At 37.8% G+C, this 18167-nt stretch overlaps 1 protein-coding gene across 1 annotated transcript in view; it reads right to left on the bottom strand.

Annotated features, from left to right (window-relative positions):
* STPG2 (sperm tail PG-rich repeat containing 2) overlaps positions 1-18167 on the bottom strand; it is a 629437-nt gene that overhangs the window by 229027 nt on the left and 382243 nt on the right. Inside the window, exon 12 of the mRNA XM_075201509.1 lies at positions 8696-8811. Within this exon, the coding sequence (XP_075057610.1) occupies positions 8696-8811 (116 nt within the window). The remainder of the gene's footprint in view (positions 1-8695; positions 8812-18167) is intronic.

Genomic DNA, 18167 nt, shown 5'->3' with positions numbered 1-18167 from the left:
TTATAATTCCATCATGTTTGGTATTTAAATGTGTGGGAGATTATGACCAGTTTATTGAAGGGGGAGTTATGTCTCTGGGATATATCTGTGGAGAGTTACCAAAGGTCAAAACTTTTGGAATATTTGTGAGCAAACTATAGTGTCACCCACTGGACATCCCTGCCCCCCTATTAGCCTTAATGCTGACCCTGTGAAGACCTTCCCATTTAGTTTTGCTTAAAAAACCTGTGTTGGGAAGGGGCAAATTGCCAGTTTCTTGGGGATTAATCTAATTAAAGGACTGTCCATCTTTTCTGCCTACCCCCAGGCATACAGATTATTATACGTAAGTGATGCTCTGTTCCTTCTTCCCATTTGTTTTTATAACTGTTTGCAATTTTTTATTGGTATGTCAAATCTTTATCTCCTTGGTTTTATTCTCTGCAAGCATTATACCTTTTGTATATTTAACCTAACAATTTAATAGTTTGGTCCTTATTGCTTTAAATTAATTTATTGCCTATGTAGAAGAGATAAGATTGCATGACCATGCTAAAACCTTTCATTGTTGAGGTGTGAATTGTGAATGCATTTGTATACCAAGCTTAGTGTGTGCCTGCATGTACATTTGTGTCTTAGAGCCTTGAGGGGTTAAGCCTTTGATTGCTGGTGCCTTGCTAACTGAGTTTAACAAGGAGTGCTCATTGAGTGCCAGTGTGGGACAGGATTTTGGGGTCCTATTGCCCGTATTCAATAGGTGGTGGCAAGACCAAAGTGGGTGTAGTTGTGTGACCGCTGTTTGGGGTGATTCAGCAAATCTGTAGCCTGTGTGATAGGTGAGCAGAGGATTGAGTGGTGGGATTGTGTGTAACCCCATACAGTAAAAACTTCCAAGTCACGAGTGCGCAAAGTGCGGTTTGTGACTGGTAAAGGGAGTTAGGATAGATTTTCTTGACAAAATAGATGCGATATATTTTCTGACTGTGTGAATATGTGATAATCTATTAAATCAGGAAGTAGCTAGAGAGGCTTATCCTTGACACTGTGGCTTTGCATAGAATTGGAAAATGCATAGTAAAAAGAGCCATGAAAAAGAGTGGCGAGATGGCTCAATTCACAGGCGGTTTGAGTATCTTGATTGTCAGTATATGTTTAAAGAAATGTTCTGTAAAGGTCTGTGCTACTTAGCATTGGTTTCACTCCGTGCTACATAGTATTGGGCCTGATCTTGTGCTTTTGACCAGTGGGTACCAGGAAAATTAAATAAATATTGTGTCTCTTCCATATGCAAGTAAAACTCGTGAATTACTACCATGGGTATGAGACATATTTGTTCATTTAGAGTTGGACACATTAAATCTCCAAACATATTTTGGAAAAGATGCATCGAAAAAAATGCATTTACATCTCAAAGCAACAGTAGCATTTGCACCATACGTCAGATGTAAGAAATGTGAGGATATGGGTTTTTTTGATTACTCAAGCTGATGACAGATGAAGATACAACAGTACTTTATTAAGTAGCAAATTGTGGCAATGGAGTGGCAACAGTCTTTAATAGACAGTAGTTTATTTTCTAGGTGGGTACCTATAGTCCAACAAGAGACAGGGCAAAGTCTCAGTAATCCAACACTCCTTTACTCCCAATATCCACTTTTACCATCAAGATGTACACCTGGATAAAAGAATTAAACTCTTTTTACTCTATCAAGGACTCACACTTTGATTTAACTTGTTCAATTAAAAGGTTCTGATAGGCATGCTGACATTACAGTTGTGCAATACAATCTCTTCTATAAACAGCACACAACACAATACCCTCTTGACTTTCAATACATTGTGTTATTAATTACACTGACAGAGAGTTTGCTATTCAATTTCCATCAGGACTAGCAGGACCTCCTATGGTTGTGTAAACTGTGCAACAGCCAGGCTGCTCACTACACAATAGGATGTTGACTGTTGGATGTTAACAATGCACATTTTACCATCTAAGGCTAGGTACACACTAAAGAATTTTAAAACTGACCTGTTATCTCAAACAATTCTACCTACGACTGAAGGTCTACCTACGACTGAAGGTCCTATCAGTCTGGCAATTCATGCGTACACACTGACATGATTTACCTTCAGATCTGTGCTTTTCATCTGGTCCTTCATCTGATCCTCTAGTCTTCAGAGAATGACAGCACAATATTTATTCATTCATTCATTCAGTCATTCTTGTCACATTGTCCAACTGATTAAAATGCCTTGTTGTAGCTGTACACATGTCCTAACAAATTCCGTTAGCTTCTGTTACTCTAATACAAAACTTCTGTCTCAGAACGAACAAATGAATTATTCCTTCTACAGCACTCTCTACTTTTATTCACCGGGACATTCATCACTAGCATCGGCTGAAAATAGGACTCTGTAAACTCTATGCAGATGGTGAGCATGAGTGCATTCACACTATATGATCAGTTAATAATTGGTCAGAAAATATTAAACAGTACGACCAACCAAATGAAATGATGATCGCCACTTTGGGACGACTTTAGATCATCGTGTCACTATACACACTCACACAATATCTGACCAAACAGTTGTATGTCGGCTGATTGGAGATTTTTCGTGCAATCATCAGGCTAGTGTGTACCTAGCCTACGGTATGATATTACCCAAATGATAACTATACAAAAACTCTGCCATTTAGCTTACATAGAACAGTTATTAAATATACATTGCCAATTTGTTATATATGTCTCCTACCTTGCTTAATTTAAACATTATAGGCCTGATTCATTAAGAAAAGTAAATGCCAATATTTGCCATATTTTGCGTGAAATTGCTCTGTGCATGTCCAGAAACTATTTGCCAATGAAAATTAAGACAGGCTAAGATTTCATGCACGGAACGGGTAGGAGAATGGGCATATGTATGTAGTCAATGTACAATAAGAGCATGCTAAACTCAAACACACGCAGCAGCCCCTGATTCAAGCTTCAGACATCTCTGCCATATCGCTTGCACCAGGACAGGTGTTAGTGCCGAGTGATAGTGATGATGATTGAGTATGTATGCTAGAACATATGAGGAAGAGCAACTGTAAAAATCCTTTTTTTGTACAGTAGACATTAATAATGTCCTGATGAATGTATTTCATAGAAAAAAAAAGCCTTTTCTTTTTTAATGATTTTTCCTTAATGGCTATTGTGACTGGATCACTGATATATAACTTCTGGTATGAATTTATTTAAAGGAAATAGCGCAGAGCGCTTATTTATATAATTGCATATGCACTTATTTTTTTATATTGTATATATTCTGAGATAGGAAATCGTTATTTCTGAGACAAGGGTAGAAACTCATTTTTCCTGTTTTAACCTTACTAAAGGATATGCCTTATTTCTGATGCATATATCTAATACAATAGGCTTTTGGGGATGGAGGTCTTTTATGTATTGGGATGTGTTTTGTATGGAATTGTCATTGTTTGGGATTTGTAAGGTTGCTAGTGGAAACCTCCAATTAGGCATATGTGGAAGGGAGTCTTACAGCAGGATTTGCTAATGAAGTTTTGTGATGAAGTGTCATGCCTGCTCTGGCCAAAGGCCCAGCAGGAGGTCGTTACTGTGTGGCCATTTGTCCAGAGTGAATTTCATAGATAAGCGCAAATTTTGAAGCTTTGCAATGCATGTAAATTCATGTTTGTGTAAATAGGTTACGTCCTGATGCTAAAAATAGCCTGTGTCTGAACTGTATAAAAGGTACTAGCTTGTATTTGAAACTTGTTCTTCTGATTTTCATCTGACCTGATCACACTGGTACCTTCAACCAGTGTGAGAGCAAATAAACATCTTGCTTCAAGACCTGCTTGAAAACATCTTCAATATTGCTGTATTCCTGTGATCTGTAGATTAGACCCAAAATCTAATCCATTCTCCGGCTGTCTCTCTGGCTTGGGTTTGGACCCAAGCTTTTCCAGTACCACCGCTCTGCCTGCTACCCATGCAGTTCTGGTCAGTGTGATAGGCCAGGGGGGATCCATTCACAGCAATCCTGATCCATAGGAAGAGGTCAGGAGTACCAGCCCAGGTACACCAGCAACGAGGTAAGCTAGCAGCATCAGTTACCCAGAAGAAACCCGGTTCTGGATGCCGGTAAGGAGTCCACTGGTGGCAGCTCGTGTAAGCCCCTTCTACTGCAGCAAGAGTGTGCATTTTGGATAACGAAAGGGAACAGTGGCAAAGTAAGCCTAGCCGGTTCCCAGTAACAACAGACAGGGTGGCATAGGCGATCCATCCTGTCCCAAGTATATTGTTAACAGGTGACAATAATTAATTTTCTCTATTTCTCTAAGCATTATGGTGGCACTTTCTATTTTGAATATGTATTGGCTGTATCCTCCTGTGTATTGTCTATCAGAGCAGATCATACCTATACCCATATTCAACAAGACACTTCTCTTCAGATCCACTTGTAGTTGAGTATGCTTATGCCTGAATAACCTGCATTTTACAAACAGGCCCAACATCTCAATGGTGGTTCTGAGAGAAGTTGAGGTCCACAAAAAAGGCTTTGCAGAACCCACATTGTATTGTATTTTCTGCCTGCCAGCCATGCTAGAGCTGGATTGCAGTTACATTTATACTATACTCATTTAATAGAAATGAGAATTGACTATATTGTAGCATACTTTACTAAATTAATTTATAAATATGTTTATCAATTGCACAAATTTGTTTAATTAAATATTGTCTTGTTAGATATTGTCTGCAAATGCTAATTACTTCATAATAATTCAATATATAGATTCAATTGGCTTATGCATTTTATGATTGCTTTGCCTACAGAATGAAATATGATTATTACATTTTTTTTCAGTAATTAAATGCTAAACGAATTTGAATTTATCAAGAATATATCAAATATGTTTAAATACTAGTGAATATATCTTAATTTTAACATGTTTCTGAAAATGTCAATAAGCTATTATTAAATAAAAGCTTGTATAAAGGAAGGAGAAAATAATAGAATCTAACATTCAGTTACATTATGGAAGCAAATTTGTCTGACTCACATAAAATGCATCAGATATCTTATATAGGTTACTGAAACCATTAGAAGCAAGATGTGTTCTGTCAGTCTGAAATGATAGTTGAAAATAACATGCAGCTCTTTGCGTACTGACACTGAATGTTGCCAATCTTGTGAAATGTTATTTTTTTTTCCAGTGACATTTATCAATTTAAATGCAAACAGAATCTGAAGAGCCAAAGTTATATTTATGAGGAAAAATTAGAAAATATAACATTTGCACAGTAATAACTATCCTAGCAAAGGATGACTATTTCTTTACCGTGAGCAGCTACTCTATTAGTTTCATCCCCCTTATGGCAAGTTACTCCCCCATTTGCTTTCTACATCAATTTTTTTTATTACCCTCATTGTTTTTTATTATGAGAATCAAAGGTAAGAGGAATACAAACAATAAATCTGGGAAGAGGAAGGTCTAAAAGGAGTAAGCTCAGTAGACCCCTGGACCCTGATGTAAAGGTTCAGACATTTATATCCTTTATTTTAGTAGAATGCCAAGATACGTTCTCCGTTGAATGGACCTTTGATGGCCTTTACTTTAAATAGATGCCCACACATAAAGCCTTTGACCCCATGTGGGCAATGCAGCAGTTACACTTCAAGTAGCTCTTCTTTAAAGGGCAACAACATGTTAGTTCTCAATGATATGTGCCTTTGACTTCACTCATATGTTGGCACCTCTTTCCTATAGTATATATTTTTTTAGGCTTTTAGGGCTTTTCATTAAATGTTGAAATGGAATTGGGTGATGGGGAAATATATTAACAGTTGAACATGGTAGTGATGAAGGAACAAAGCAGTAACAGCAAGATATGAACTGATCTATTCGCCAGTGTAGAGTCATAAAATAAAGAAAGTTATCACTTGCCATTTTGGATTATTTCTTTAAATGTATCAAACTACATGAAATCATCGGTTTTAGATTTTTTTTTAGATATTTTTTCATGTGGTTTTGCTGCATTAAAATAAACATACATTCTAATATATTAGTGAATATGAGTGAAACTGTATGAAAAACAGACAGATGAACGAAAGGGGAAAGATACAATAAGGATAAATGATAATAATTTTTCATATGATTGTATTTTTATAACTAATTTTTTACATGTGGCACTGGGTGAAAATCTCTCTTGTATGAACTGAGGGAAGTCATGCTGCCTGAACTCCATAAAATGCATGTTAGGCAATAAAACACTGTTATGACATATTGATTTTATAGGCACAGAGAGTGCTGGTGCAGAGTGAGTACTATGCCAATTTTCATAGCATATCCTCCAAGAAATTGATCTGCGCATGCCCAGAAAAGTTATGACATGTAAGTGCACCCAATCAGAGTTGCATGATCCTGGCACTTACACCAGCACGTGCCTGGAAAGCTGGACAAAGGGGGGCAGACTAACATAGGCAGAGTACAGTAATTGTGAACAGATGTAGGCCGGGATTCGGACACATATATGGCTCACAAAGCCGTATTATTTGCGGGTGGTCAAAAGCAGGTGCAAATAGGGGGTTCTTATCATCACAAGCAAACCGCTTGTGATTGGCTGTCTGCAAATGCTCCACTGGTGCTGAAAGGGGCTTTTCTTCATTGTTGATACATATAGGATATTATGATTTGCGTGTGTGATTAAGCTTTTTTTTCTTGTTCACGAAACAAGGGATTGGTTCTACTGTATTAGAGAGCTTTTAAAAGTTTTATTGATGCCTAATAGCGAACGCATTTGTTGCACATAAAATAAGTAAACAAAAACATGGGTGTCTACCATAAACCAAGAGCATATGCTGCTAGTACCAAGCTGTGTGAATCGTAAGATTGTTGCAGCTTTGCACATGGCCGCAATTGTGGCTTTTATAGTGCACAATTTGCCATTTCAATTTGGGGAGCCAACTCTGCATGAGGCTCACAATGCGGACAGAAAAGCCATTTAAGTGCACATTTCTAAATATTTCTGTTGTCCAATACTTTTGAAACAATTCCTATAAACAGGACAGGATTACCATGGTAAACCCTCAAATTTTATTATGATTATAGCATAACATTTTTTGTAAACGACTGTAATCACAATTATTATGTCTCATAACTATACTGTATATCCAAAAGAGCTAATCTCAGAGTTTGCAATCCTTGTACTTTGTCTATCCCTTTAACAGAGTATTCTAAGACTTTTCATGATGCCTCCTGGCAGTATTGTGTACTTAACGAGCATTCTAATACAACTACATTATAATTTAACAAGCGTTAATGCTTGGAAGCGCTGCAGGTAAAGTTTAAATTGGCGCAAAGCAAACTATTGTCAGAAGTCCATTTGCTTAAATTATTTTTTGAACTATTAGCATTAGGGCGCAATTACACGACTTTAACGTCCATGTTTACGAGATATTAAAATTCTAAAATTGTTACATGACAATGTAACAAAATACAGTATTGAACATAGAATATACTTTGCGATTAGAAAGAGTTGCATAATCAGTTAAAACTAAGCTACTGTATGGCTGCAATAGAACATTAAGCGATTTGTAATGCCTATATTAGCATAATTATCCCCAACCTGCTTGTGCATTTTTATGAGATGGTACTGACATTTGTATCATTGCAAATTCCATACAAAGGTTAATATTTTTTCTTCATTGATTCTGGAAGCTTTTTAAATAGGTAATTACATACCCCAGGGTGAACTCTCAGAGAAACTAAAAGTAAACATTTAGAGAGAGAAGTTAAAGAAATTGAAGGTATTATTTGAATGACTAATTAGAACAGGAATACTAAAAGAGTAAAGCAACATTTCTGAGTACGTTTATCTTTACTTTCAAGTAACTTTGAATAAACTTCTAATTAGAAGTTAAACCATAGCATAAACTGTTCAAATGTAAAAAACACCAAGCAAATATTATAATAGATAAACAAGCAGAGAAAAATAATAGAAAATAATAATTTAAGAATGATCTATATCACAAGGGAAGCACCAGTTCAAGCTTCTAAATTATACTATTCTTGTGATATGTGTTAACCAGTAGAAGGGTTCATACCGTACATAAAAATGACTAATGAATGGGATAAAAACATTTTTCTTGTCTTTGGTAACATACTTAAAGATAGATACACTATTACAAGAATGTTTTCCTAAAACATAACCAATAGAAACAAAATTAAGATTATCACAATAGACTTCTCATAACATTTACTGACAGTCTGCATCCAGCCAACTAACTGTCAGTTTCAGTTGACGCACCTCCCTTGAGAACAGAGAGCCAATCACACATGATCGCTCTCCAGCATGCCAACCACACAGTTCTGATTCAGTACATTGTAACCACAGTAATCCCATTAATTCACAATAGAAAATAAACATTTACAATAGTAAGTTTGCCTTACAGTACATATAGGTAAAATGTACCCCACATACTGAGATCATTACAATAAACATTGTCAAAATGTACCCTACATGCTGAAACACATCACAATAATTACCAAAATGTCATTTCAATGAATTTATTTTAATGTGTATGGAAAGCTGAGTTCCTCTGTTCTAAGATGTATCAAGAACATCTATTTCACACAAGGTCATATTCAATTCAATAAAATATACATAGATGACTAATCTGCACTGTAAATCAATATTACATTATGTGGTACCTCATAGCATCCAGGACCGGGTGTAATCTCCTTTGGGTCTTTGAAACGTTCTTCTCTAGGAACAGTCGGTGAAGTTTGAATGACTGGTTTCAACACTAGGTTATAGGCTCCTGGGCCTGAGGGTAAGAAAAGTAATCATATTTTGATTAATAAATAAATAACATACATTAGTAAGATATGCTAGCATTTAGCTATAGCTGTACAACCTGCTAAGTTATCAGTGCTCTCCTATGTGTTTAATATCATATGGTATCTATTTCACAATCCAAAATCCATCTTGCAACTTGACAGTATAAGAATAAAGTGCATATTATAATATACTATTTCATTTTTTGATTCAGTTGGACATAATAAATTAACAACATATCATGCTTGCTGTTAGTTGCTTATGTTTTTGATACTTATCTTTTTTTTTTATAACTTTCCTTCAAGTCCTGCTGAAATATTCTTTTAATGTCAGTGGCTCAAGTAAGAAAATGAGAAGGATGAGACATATTCAGCAGCCGTCTATCAGTGTACTATGCATTACAGATAGGATAGACAACGTATTTGCAACAGTTCAGTTTTTATCACACAGTGATCTTTTCAGATATCATTTTTAAAAGGAAATTTAGCAAGCTTCTGGTGTGGCCACACCCCCATCTTATTTTGCCCATGTCCCCATCATTACATAACCATGACCCCTGTCACAAAGAAAGAGACAGGGAGATATGTAATATAATTATATTCAACAGCAGTAGGAGGATTATCCAATGTATATTACTTATTGCTTATAATTGTCCCTCTGTAAAACCATCACCTCGGGGCATGACTAGTGCATCCAAAGCACTAGGCTGCCCCCAATCCACCTCTCATCAGCTTAAATTGTTGTGTGCTCCACTGGTAGGTACACGGCAGGTGCTCCCCATTGTAAGTCCCAAATTCCCAGCAGTTGGAACAGAGCTGCGATTGGTGGTGCAGTCACTAAATCAGAATATGTGGGAGATATGCAAAAGAAGGAGTTGTTCCATATGTGAAAACTAGTAACAATAGATTTAATCAATAATAATCAATTAAGTATTCCAATTCAATTCAAACTGCTTTGATTAAAAGTTTAACCGTAAGGCATACAAAGTATTAATATAAGTCAATATAATTGTTGCAAAAGTATAGCAATTATAAATATCAATTATATATTAAACTGGAAAACATACACCTTACATGGTTGCAGTGTATTTAGACATAATTAAGTGGCAGAACTGTATACATGCACTCGCTATTACAATCATCTTTAATTAAACTAATACGTGTTAACATCTTACTTCATTAGTTATGATTAATCTAATTCCTGCTTGGGATCACATTATATATCACAGTTTTATGGAAAGGATAGTAAGCATGGACAATATCAGTATACTTTGATTAATGTGTTAGGAATTTGAAATTAAAAGCACAGACATTTATAAAACACCAACAACTAAACATTAATGTGCACATGACTATCATGTGATGGAGGGCATCAACAATGAAAATAGGTCACTGACACCGTATACACATGTCCCTTGACTGTTATCAAAAGACGTTGTTCATTTATTTCTTGCTGATTGGGAGTAATAATTTTAATAAATTAAAAATTGAAATGTTGAACGCATTTAATGTATAACTGTATCAAATTTGTTTTTTAAAAATGCAAAATACGTTAGGACATTAGGGTTGAAAGTAAACCATACAAAATAGGGAAAAAAAAACGACTGAATTAGACGGCAACAAAAAGCATTTAATACTTCACACTAGGAAAAATCTAGTGTTGAACGTCCATCTTTTCAAGAGCCCCAATGGAATCAAAGCTTTATATTTCAGACACCCAGTGACAAAACATTTAATTTACTACAGTTCATTGACTTCCATTTCCCACAGCTATCTAATTGTTTATGTGAAGACTATCATCTCATTTGTTTAGCATACATAAACTGAATCTAATAGTGTCTTGTTCATTTTCTATTCACATTTAATTACTGTATTGTAAAAAAGAAGAGGAAGATTAATGTATGACAGAATAAAAAACATTTCTTATGTTGAATACTGGCAAAAATGTATTAGGGGCAATTTTCTAAAAAAGGAAGAGAATTTGATTTCACATCACTCTGTTTTATTCTGTTACTGCCTCATCAAGTGCAAATGAATTGTCAGACATTATGGGATAAGTGTATGTTGTCTGGCTGTGCTTTAATAAAATGCTGGGTTATTACCATGTGTTAGTAGTTATTTAAAGAAGTGATACTGTACTGAAGCTGCTGTTTACACCTTTCCATCCAGAATAACCAGAATATATTCATAATTTCCATTTTCAAAAGATACATTTAAATCATAAGATTATAGACACGCCCTTCTGTACAGAAATATAACCTACTGACAGCAGATAAAAAAACTAATTATCTATGGTTCACATCTTATATATGGTAAAGTCTCTGCACAAAGACTGAACTAGTTTCTCACTTATCCCATAACTGCCAAAATGTATCTCTCTCACGCCTGGATTGGTGGAAAGGTCACATTAGCCTGGACTTAGAGTAGCAAAGGAGTAAGGGCGGAACTATCTTTGCATATCATTGTTTTGTTTCCTATTATTTATATTAATAATCCAACAGTTATATATTACTTACTTGCCCCCTCAATATCCCCTCTTGGATCTACCAAAGGGCTGGTCTCAAATGTAGGCAATTCTGACATGTTACACAAATGTAAAGGGACTCAGTTTGGGCTGAATGATTTATATATATATATATACACCGTATATACTCGAGTATAAGTCGACCCGAATATAAGCCGAGGCACCTATTTTTACCAAAAAAAAAATGGGAAAACTTATTGACTCGATTATAAGCCTAGGGTGGGAAATGCAGCAGCTATTTCCATGTGCTGAACAGGTTTTGTACTATAAATAATAGGCTGTCTGCAGTAAGTGAGCTGGAACCTTGAATCCCCGAGAGGGGAGATATATACAGTGGTGTGTGGATCCTGATGGTGGATTGCATGAAATCCTGTATTAATACGACCAGGAATAAAAGTTCCAAAGTTAATGGTGATCGTTGTGTGATATGAGTTGGGAGCTGGTGGAACGCAGCGTCTTGCCCCTGTGTACCTCTTTGTGCAGACTGTATAATTACCTGAGTGGGGAAGAGATAACGCCTGTTATGTGGACTCTGTTGGTAGCGATGGTGTAACCGGATAAGCACTGGGGGAGTGCGCACTGTAGTCTGAGTGACTCCTGTGTTTCTAGCGGTGGTTGTATAATTACCTGAGGTAAGTGGAATCTGCGTCTGTAATGATCTCGCTATCGGTGGTGGTGGACATGCAGTAGGGTCAGCCAGTGATGTAGCGATGCTGTAGCCCACTAGACGCACGGAAACCCAGCACAGCAATCACAGTTGTACGGCGGCTTTCTCAGACCAAAAATCATTTTTTAAATGGGCGGGACAACCCTCACTCGAGTATAAGCCGAGGGGGGCTTTTTCAGCACAAAAAAATGTGCTAAAAAACTCGGCTTATACTCGAGTATATACGGTATATATATTGTGGCAAAGAGGGATATTTGCCACAGCTCCCCTATAAGGGAACAGGTAGGAACACAGTTAGCCTGCAGCAGCAGGCTGCAGCCAGGGTTAAGTTTTCCCTAGGTTAATCTTTTAGCACATACACACACAGGTGTTCCACATGGGTGTAATCGGTTTGCTTTGCTGTGAGTTGTTGTAGTGCTGGGGTGGAGGATACGGGCACTGTATGTGTGGGTGGGACCACTGATGCCAGTAAGTGGCTGACTTGCAGACAGGAAGTTATGTCTAGCCAGATGTAGGTGGTGGGGATTATTGTGTTACTGTTTCTGGATGACTGTTGTACCATTGCTGGAACTGTTTACCATACTGACTACTGCTAAAAAAATAGTTAAATGGTTCAGCATACTTGTGTTGGATTCCTGTGAATGCTGTACTTTCTCACAAGTGGTGTCATCATGGGATCTGTAGGACAGCTAAAACACAGCCGTCTTCCCAGCCTCCAGACGCAAGGGTGGTGAGTGGAGTCTGTTAAAAACCACTATAATACATCAAACTGTTGTAATGCTTTGTTTCAAATGTGTTACTGTGAAGAGACAAACCTTTATACTGGGAACTGATTAGCAGCTGTTTTGGTTGCAAAAGAAAGCAGAAGTTAAACACTGCTGGTTATTGTAGTGCCACACTTATTAAAGCTTCAAACTGTGAGTTGGGTGTGGTTTGTTTGCTATTTACCAGTGAACGTTTTTAAGCACGTTAGCTGGAAAAAAAAGGGGGTTTAAAAACAAAATTAATTTTTTGGGTAATTGTAGTACCACGCCTTGTGGGTCACTTAGTGGTGAATTGGGTGTGGTCCAGAAACTTTTGTTGTTTACCTGAATGCTGAGAGGTGCTAGGTTTCATTTCCCAGCATAAACTCCTGTGGAAATGGAAGACATTTTATAACTTTTTCCACTAGGTCTGCTCCTCTTACAGAGCTCCTAAAAAAGGCTTGTCCAGCTCCATATTACCAGAGAAACTGACACATAATCTGCCCAAAGTTAAGGTACTCTGTGTCCATGGGACTGCCGAGGAATATGACAGGACTCTTTTGTCTGTTACTGTGAATGGACAGACAGTGACAGTGGTAGCGGCCGATGCCCAAAAATTGCCATACCCTTTAACCCTGGGCAGAGACTTTCCGCTGTTCAAGTAGATCCTCCGGGAGCGAATCCAGCCAGGCACGTCCGCAATTGAAGCACCGCCCGAAAGTCCAGCCTTGATTGAGGAGCTTGAGGGAACAGAAAATGGAAAGTACCAGGATCTACTACGAAACCTGAACCAGACAATTCAGTAAAATACACCTTTTAAGAGGTGGGAGCATTAACAAAGGAGAGCTGCACAAGTGCCAACGCAGAACCGCCACCCTGGCATCGTTCATTAGCGAGACCTTGGATGAAGGGGCTACGCCTCCCAAAGAGGACTCAGACTGGGCAGGATTGTCTAACTTGTTTCCACTAAGAGACTTTGGTCGAGACCAACTTGGAGATGTTACCTTAGCTAATGTTTATAAGAATGTGGTTGAGATTAATGGGGTAGAGAAGGCTAGCAAGCCTGCAGAAGGTATTGCCTATTATATGGTAAAGAATGATCTGTTGTATAGAGTTGCTAATGTACAGGGTAGAACTGTAGAGCAATTGTTGGGGCCGCAAATCCATACATCACTTGTTCTCAAAGCTGCACATACACATCTGTGTGGGGGCACTTGGAGGAAGATAAAACACGGGAGCAGATATTACTGAGGTTCTATGGGCCAGGAGTGTATGAGGCAATGAAAAAGTTTTGCCGGACGTGTCCAGTATGTCAGAAAACCTGTCTGAAGCCAGACTATCGGGCCCCGCTAGATCCCATCCCTGTGGTGCAGACCCCTTTTGAGCATATTGGTATGGATTTGGTAGGCCCATTAGAGAAGTCGGCCCATGGCCATGAGTATGTATTGGTCATAGTGGACTATGCCACCAGGTATCCTGAGGCTATACCTTTGCACAATATAATGTGCAATACAATAGCAAAAGAACTCCTTCTGAATTGTACCAGGTTGAGTATCCCCAAAGAAATCTTGACTGATCAGGGTACTCCCTTTATGTCCCGTTTAATGAAAGAGCTATGCCGTTTGTTAAAAGTAAACATTAGTATTAGTATATCACCCGCAGGCTGACGAGTTAGTTGAACGTTTTAATAGGACACTCAAACATATGGTGTGGAAGGCAGTGGCGCAGGAAAAACTAGACTGGGATATGCTATTACCCTATTTAATGTTCGCAGTGAGGGAGGTGCCTCAAGCATCTACCGGGTTCAGCCCCTTCGAATTATTGTATGGCAGGCAGACTAGGGGCATTTTGGATGTTCTCAAGGAGGGCTGGGAGCAACAGAGTCCAAAAGAACCCAATGTGATCCAGTTTGTGCCCCAGTTGTATGACAGATTGGGAAAGATCACCCCTTTGGTGCAACATATGCATGAGGCACAGGCGAGACAAAAAAGAAACTACGATAAGTCAGCTGTAGTTAGGACTTTCCAACCAGGTGACAAAGTTCTGGTCCTGGTACCCACACAAGATAGTAAGCTCTTTACCCATTGGCAGGAGCCATATGAGGTGATTGAGGCTGTGGGGCCTGTTAATTATAAATTCAGACATATCATGTCAACTTGCTGAAACCTTGGCACCAAGCCGCGTTGGTAAACGCAGTTGTGCAGGAAAACAAAGTTCCCATAAGGGACGATTTGTCCCCAGGGCGGAGACGACAGACTGACGAAATGGTTCAGAGGAACCTTGAGGTGTTTTCTGAGGTGCCAGGCCATACCACGCTCATAGAACACAACATATTTACACCTCCAGGGGTGGTAGTGAGAATAAGACCATACCACATTCCTGAAGCTAGATGTGTAGCTGTGAAACAGGAGATTAAAACATTTTTGGACCTTGATGTCATTGAGGAATCCAATAGCAACTGAAATAGCCCCATTGTATTAGTGGCTAAGTCAAACGGGAGTATTCGTTGTTGCAACGATTTTAGGAAATTAAATGAAGTCTCCCATTATGCCGCATCCGCCAATCCGGGAGTACAAGTTTGTGGTGCAAAAGGTAAAGGTTCCATATGTTGAGCTTTATTCTCGTTGATGTATGTTCATCTCTTTACACAATACAGCACTTTCAGCACTCTCACCTACCCTCTCTGCGCCATAGGGGACCATCCTCTCCATTTATCAAGTTACTATCAAGGGTTGGGACTACCCTTTTGCTCCTTGTCCCCCCGGCAGCAATATCTATCTACATAGCAAAAAGGGAGCGCGGTAGCCCACCCCCCATATTCTATTGCTGGAACTGTTTACCATCCTGACAACTGCTAATAAACAGTTAAATGGTTCAGCATAGACTTGTCGGATTCCTGTGAATATGTGTGTGTATATTATATATATCTATAATATAAATGTCTAGTGGCGTGTGTTAGTCTGTCTGTGTGTGTGTGGAAAAAATAAAACCAAGCTGCAGCGCCACCTGCTGGGCGGAGTTATACACTGACCTACTAAATTCTTAGTGTGTGTGGAAAAAAAAAAAATCAGAAAGGGCTGAAATTTGGTATACTAAGATGTTTTTAATTTGTTAATTGTCAAAAGTGTTTATAAAGATTTTAAAAATATATATATATATTTCTTGAAGGAGAAGTGACAGTTGGGAGTGGTTGCTGGTTGCCGGGGGTGACAGTGGGGAGTGGTTGGTGGTTGAGGCCTGGGCTATGGCCCAAATGCATGACAAGAACCTTTTTAACACCTTAAGTAGCTTGATTTGACTAGAATGCATGAGTATCATGTACGGGTTAACATATATATATATATATATATATATATACACATCCATGTACATCAATCATATACCACACACATATCAATACATAAAATTATCTTTTATACCATGTTCTTCCCTGGTGCTCCCAGCACAGCGCCCAGGGCATAACCAGTAGAAGTACCAGGAGGTACAGAAGCATACATTCCTTCTACAAAAGATGGCAAGGAGCTTCAAATACTGTGCAATTTCCCCATTCTACATTTTGCCATGACCCTTTGCACGTTTTGGCCTTAAGTGTTCCAAGTCCTACAACACCCGATAGCAACTCTATGCATAGATTATACATTCTGCAAAAATGTTAATTTACAAATATACAGTGCAATACAATGAAGCAAAAGAGTAACTCAAAGATTGTAACAGCGTAACTTTGCAACGACCTGTGCCGCCCTGAAACTAAATTCACGTTATATTTTGCTGCACGTTTATTCATCTCTACTAGTTGCTGAAATCTCAGTCCTTTACTAAAGTGTGTTATCATTAATCAGTAATGTGGATTAAATAGAGTAAAAGTTTGCAAGAATGAGTTAATGTCGATATAGTAATATGAAGTTATTTTGTATCTTCCTTCCTCAATTATATGTACAGATTTTTTTTAATAAAAAAAGTTAAATGTATTCCTGTTTGAAACACTGCTCTAGATCTTGAAGGCACATGCACAAACACACCATGTTTCCGGTGACCTCAATGGCAGTGTTGTCTGAGAATGTTCATATTCTGATTTTACATTTGCACTCAGCAGCTACCTGAATTGTAAGGTCGCAATATAAGTGTCCCTTTTAATGAATATTTCAGTGCTGACGGGAACCTTTGTGATATGAGTTGGCATCAAAGTCAACGAGACAAGCGGTGTGAGCCAAACTTCTGCATACATATCAGCTGCATTAGTGAAACCTCTTTGTGCTTTAGTCATTGCAATACGTTTTATCCTCATGAGTGTTGCGAACAGATCAGCAATAAAGTCAATTTGAAAAATGTTAAAGTACATTAGGATAGCTCATATTATGCAAATATTAAGTGCTGCTTTCATCCTTTCCTTAATTCAACATGAGGCCGTCAATATAAATTAGACATTGCCTGTTTCTAGACATCGCTTGGAAAAGAATGAACTACTAAACTTCTGGGTTTTATACTCTATTTGATTTTATTGTTTCATTTATTTAAAGGAAATACAGGTATATTGGTCCTGCATATATACTGTTTGTAGGAAGGAAACATATTTGTCAGTTATTGTGAAACTTGAATTATGCAAAAGTCAAGTTTATTTTCTAAAACGGCAGATTTTTTTAATCACAGGTCAGTGAAGAATGAAACTTATAATTCCGAATCAAACACCCCTGTCTGCCTCATGAAGAGTATGAAATGGGAAAATCACAAGCAGACGCTTCCGATAATTATATATTTTACGCCCTTATGCTAGCTCACTCTCTATGAAATGTCAGCCAGTGCTACAGGGCAAATAGTGGCAAAGACTGGAAGAGATGGATAATTTAAAAAGAGCACATGTGTTTCAGTGCAGAGGAACAAGGAGCCATATGACTGACTGTACTGTTAATACACTGATGCTCTGGTATGTATACTAAATAAGAGAAGCATTACAATGTGAGCATAAGCAGTGATAACAGTGCATACTGTTTTAAATCACTCAACCTCAGGTGAACTGCTGTATAAATTTGAATCTAAAGCAGAACACTTCAATGATTTGCAAAAAGTAGAAAATCACAGTGTGTTCAGTATTATCTATACCCATTCCTGTTTTAGCCATTTTTTTGAAGAGAAAGAAAGGCATGTTAAAATAAACAGCATTGAATGTTTGTGAAGGATAATGATAAAAATGACATCATAAATGCTAAACGACTTAGACATATTTTTAGTATTTGTAATCCCTCCTTTCCCTGGGGGACTTAGACCACAATGGCACATAAGATAAGATTAAGGTTCCCCTGAGTCCTGGTTTTCCCAAGCCAATGCCCTTTTTCCAGCTGAAATGTTTAACTCACATTGCTTATAATTAAAACTTTTGATATAGCTACATTAGCAGCCTAAGTGGCAATAAGTCGT

This window comes from Mixophyes fleayi, chromosome 1 (genome assembly GCF_038048845.1).
Source record: "Mixophyes fleayi isolate aMixFle1 chromosome 1, aMixFle1.hap1, whole genome shotgun sequence".
NCBI classification, from domain to species: domain Eukaryota; kingdom Metazoa; phylum Chordata; class Amphibia; order Anura; family Limnodynastidae; genus Mixophyes; species Mixophyes fleayi.
This window is presented reverse-complemented; position numbering and strand designations above follow the sequence as displayed.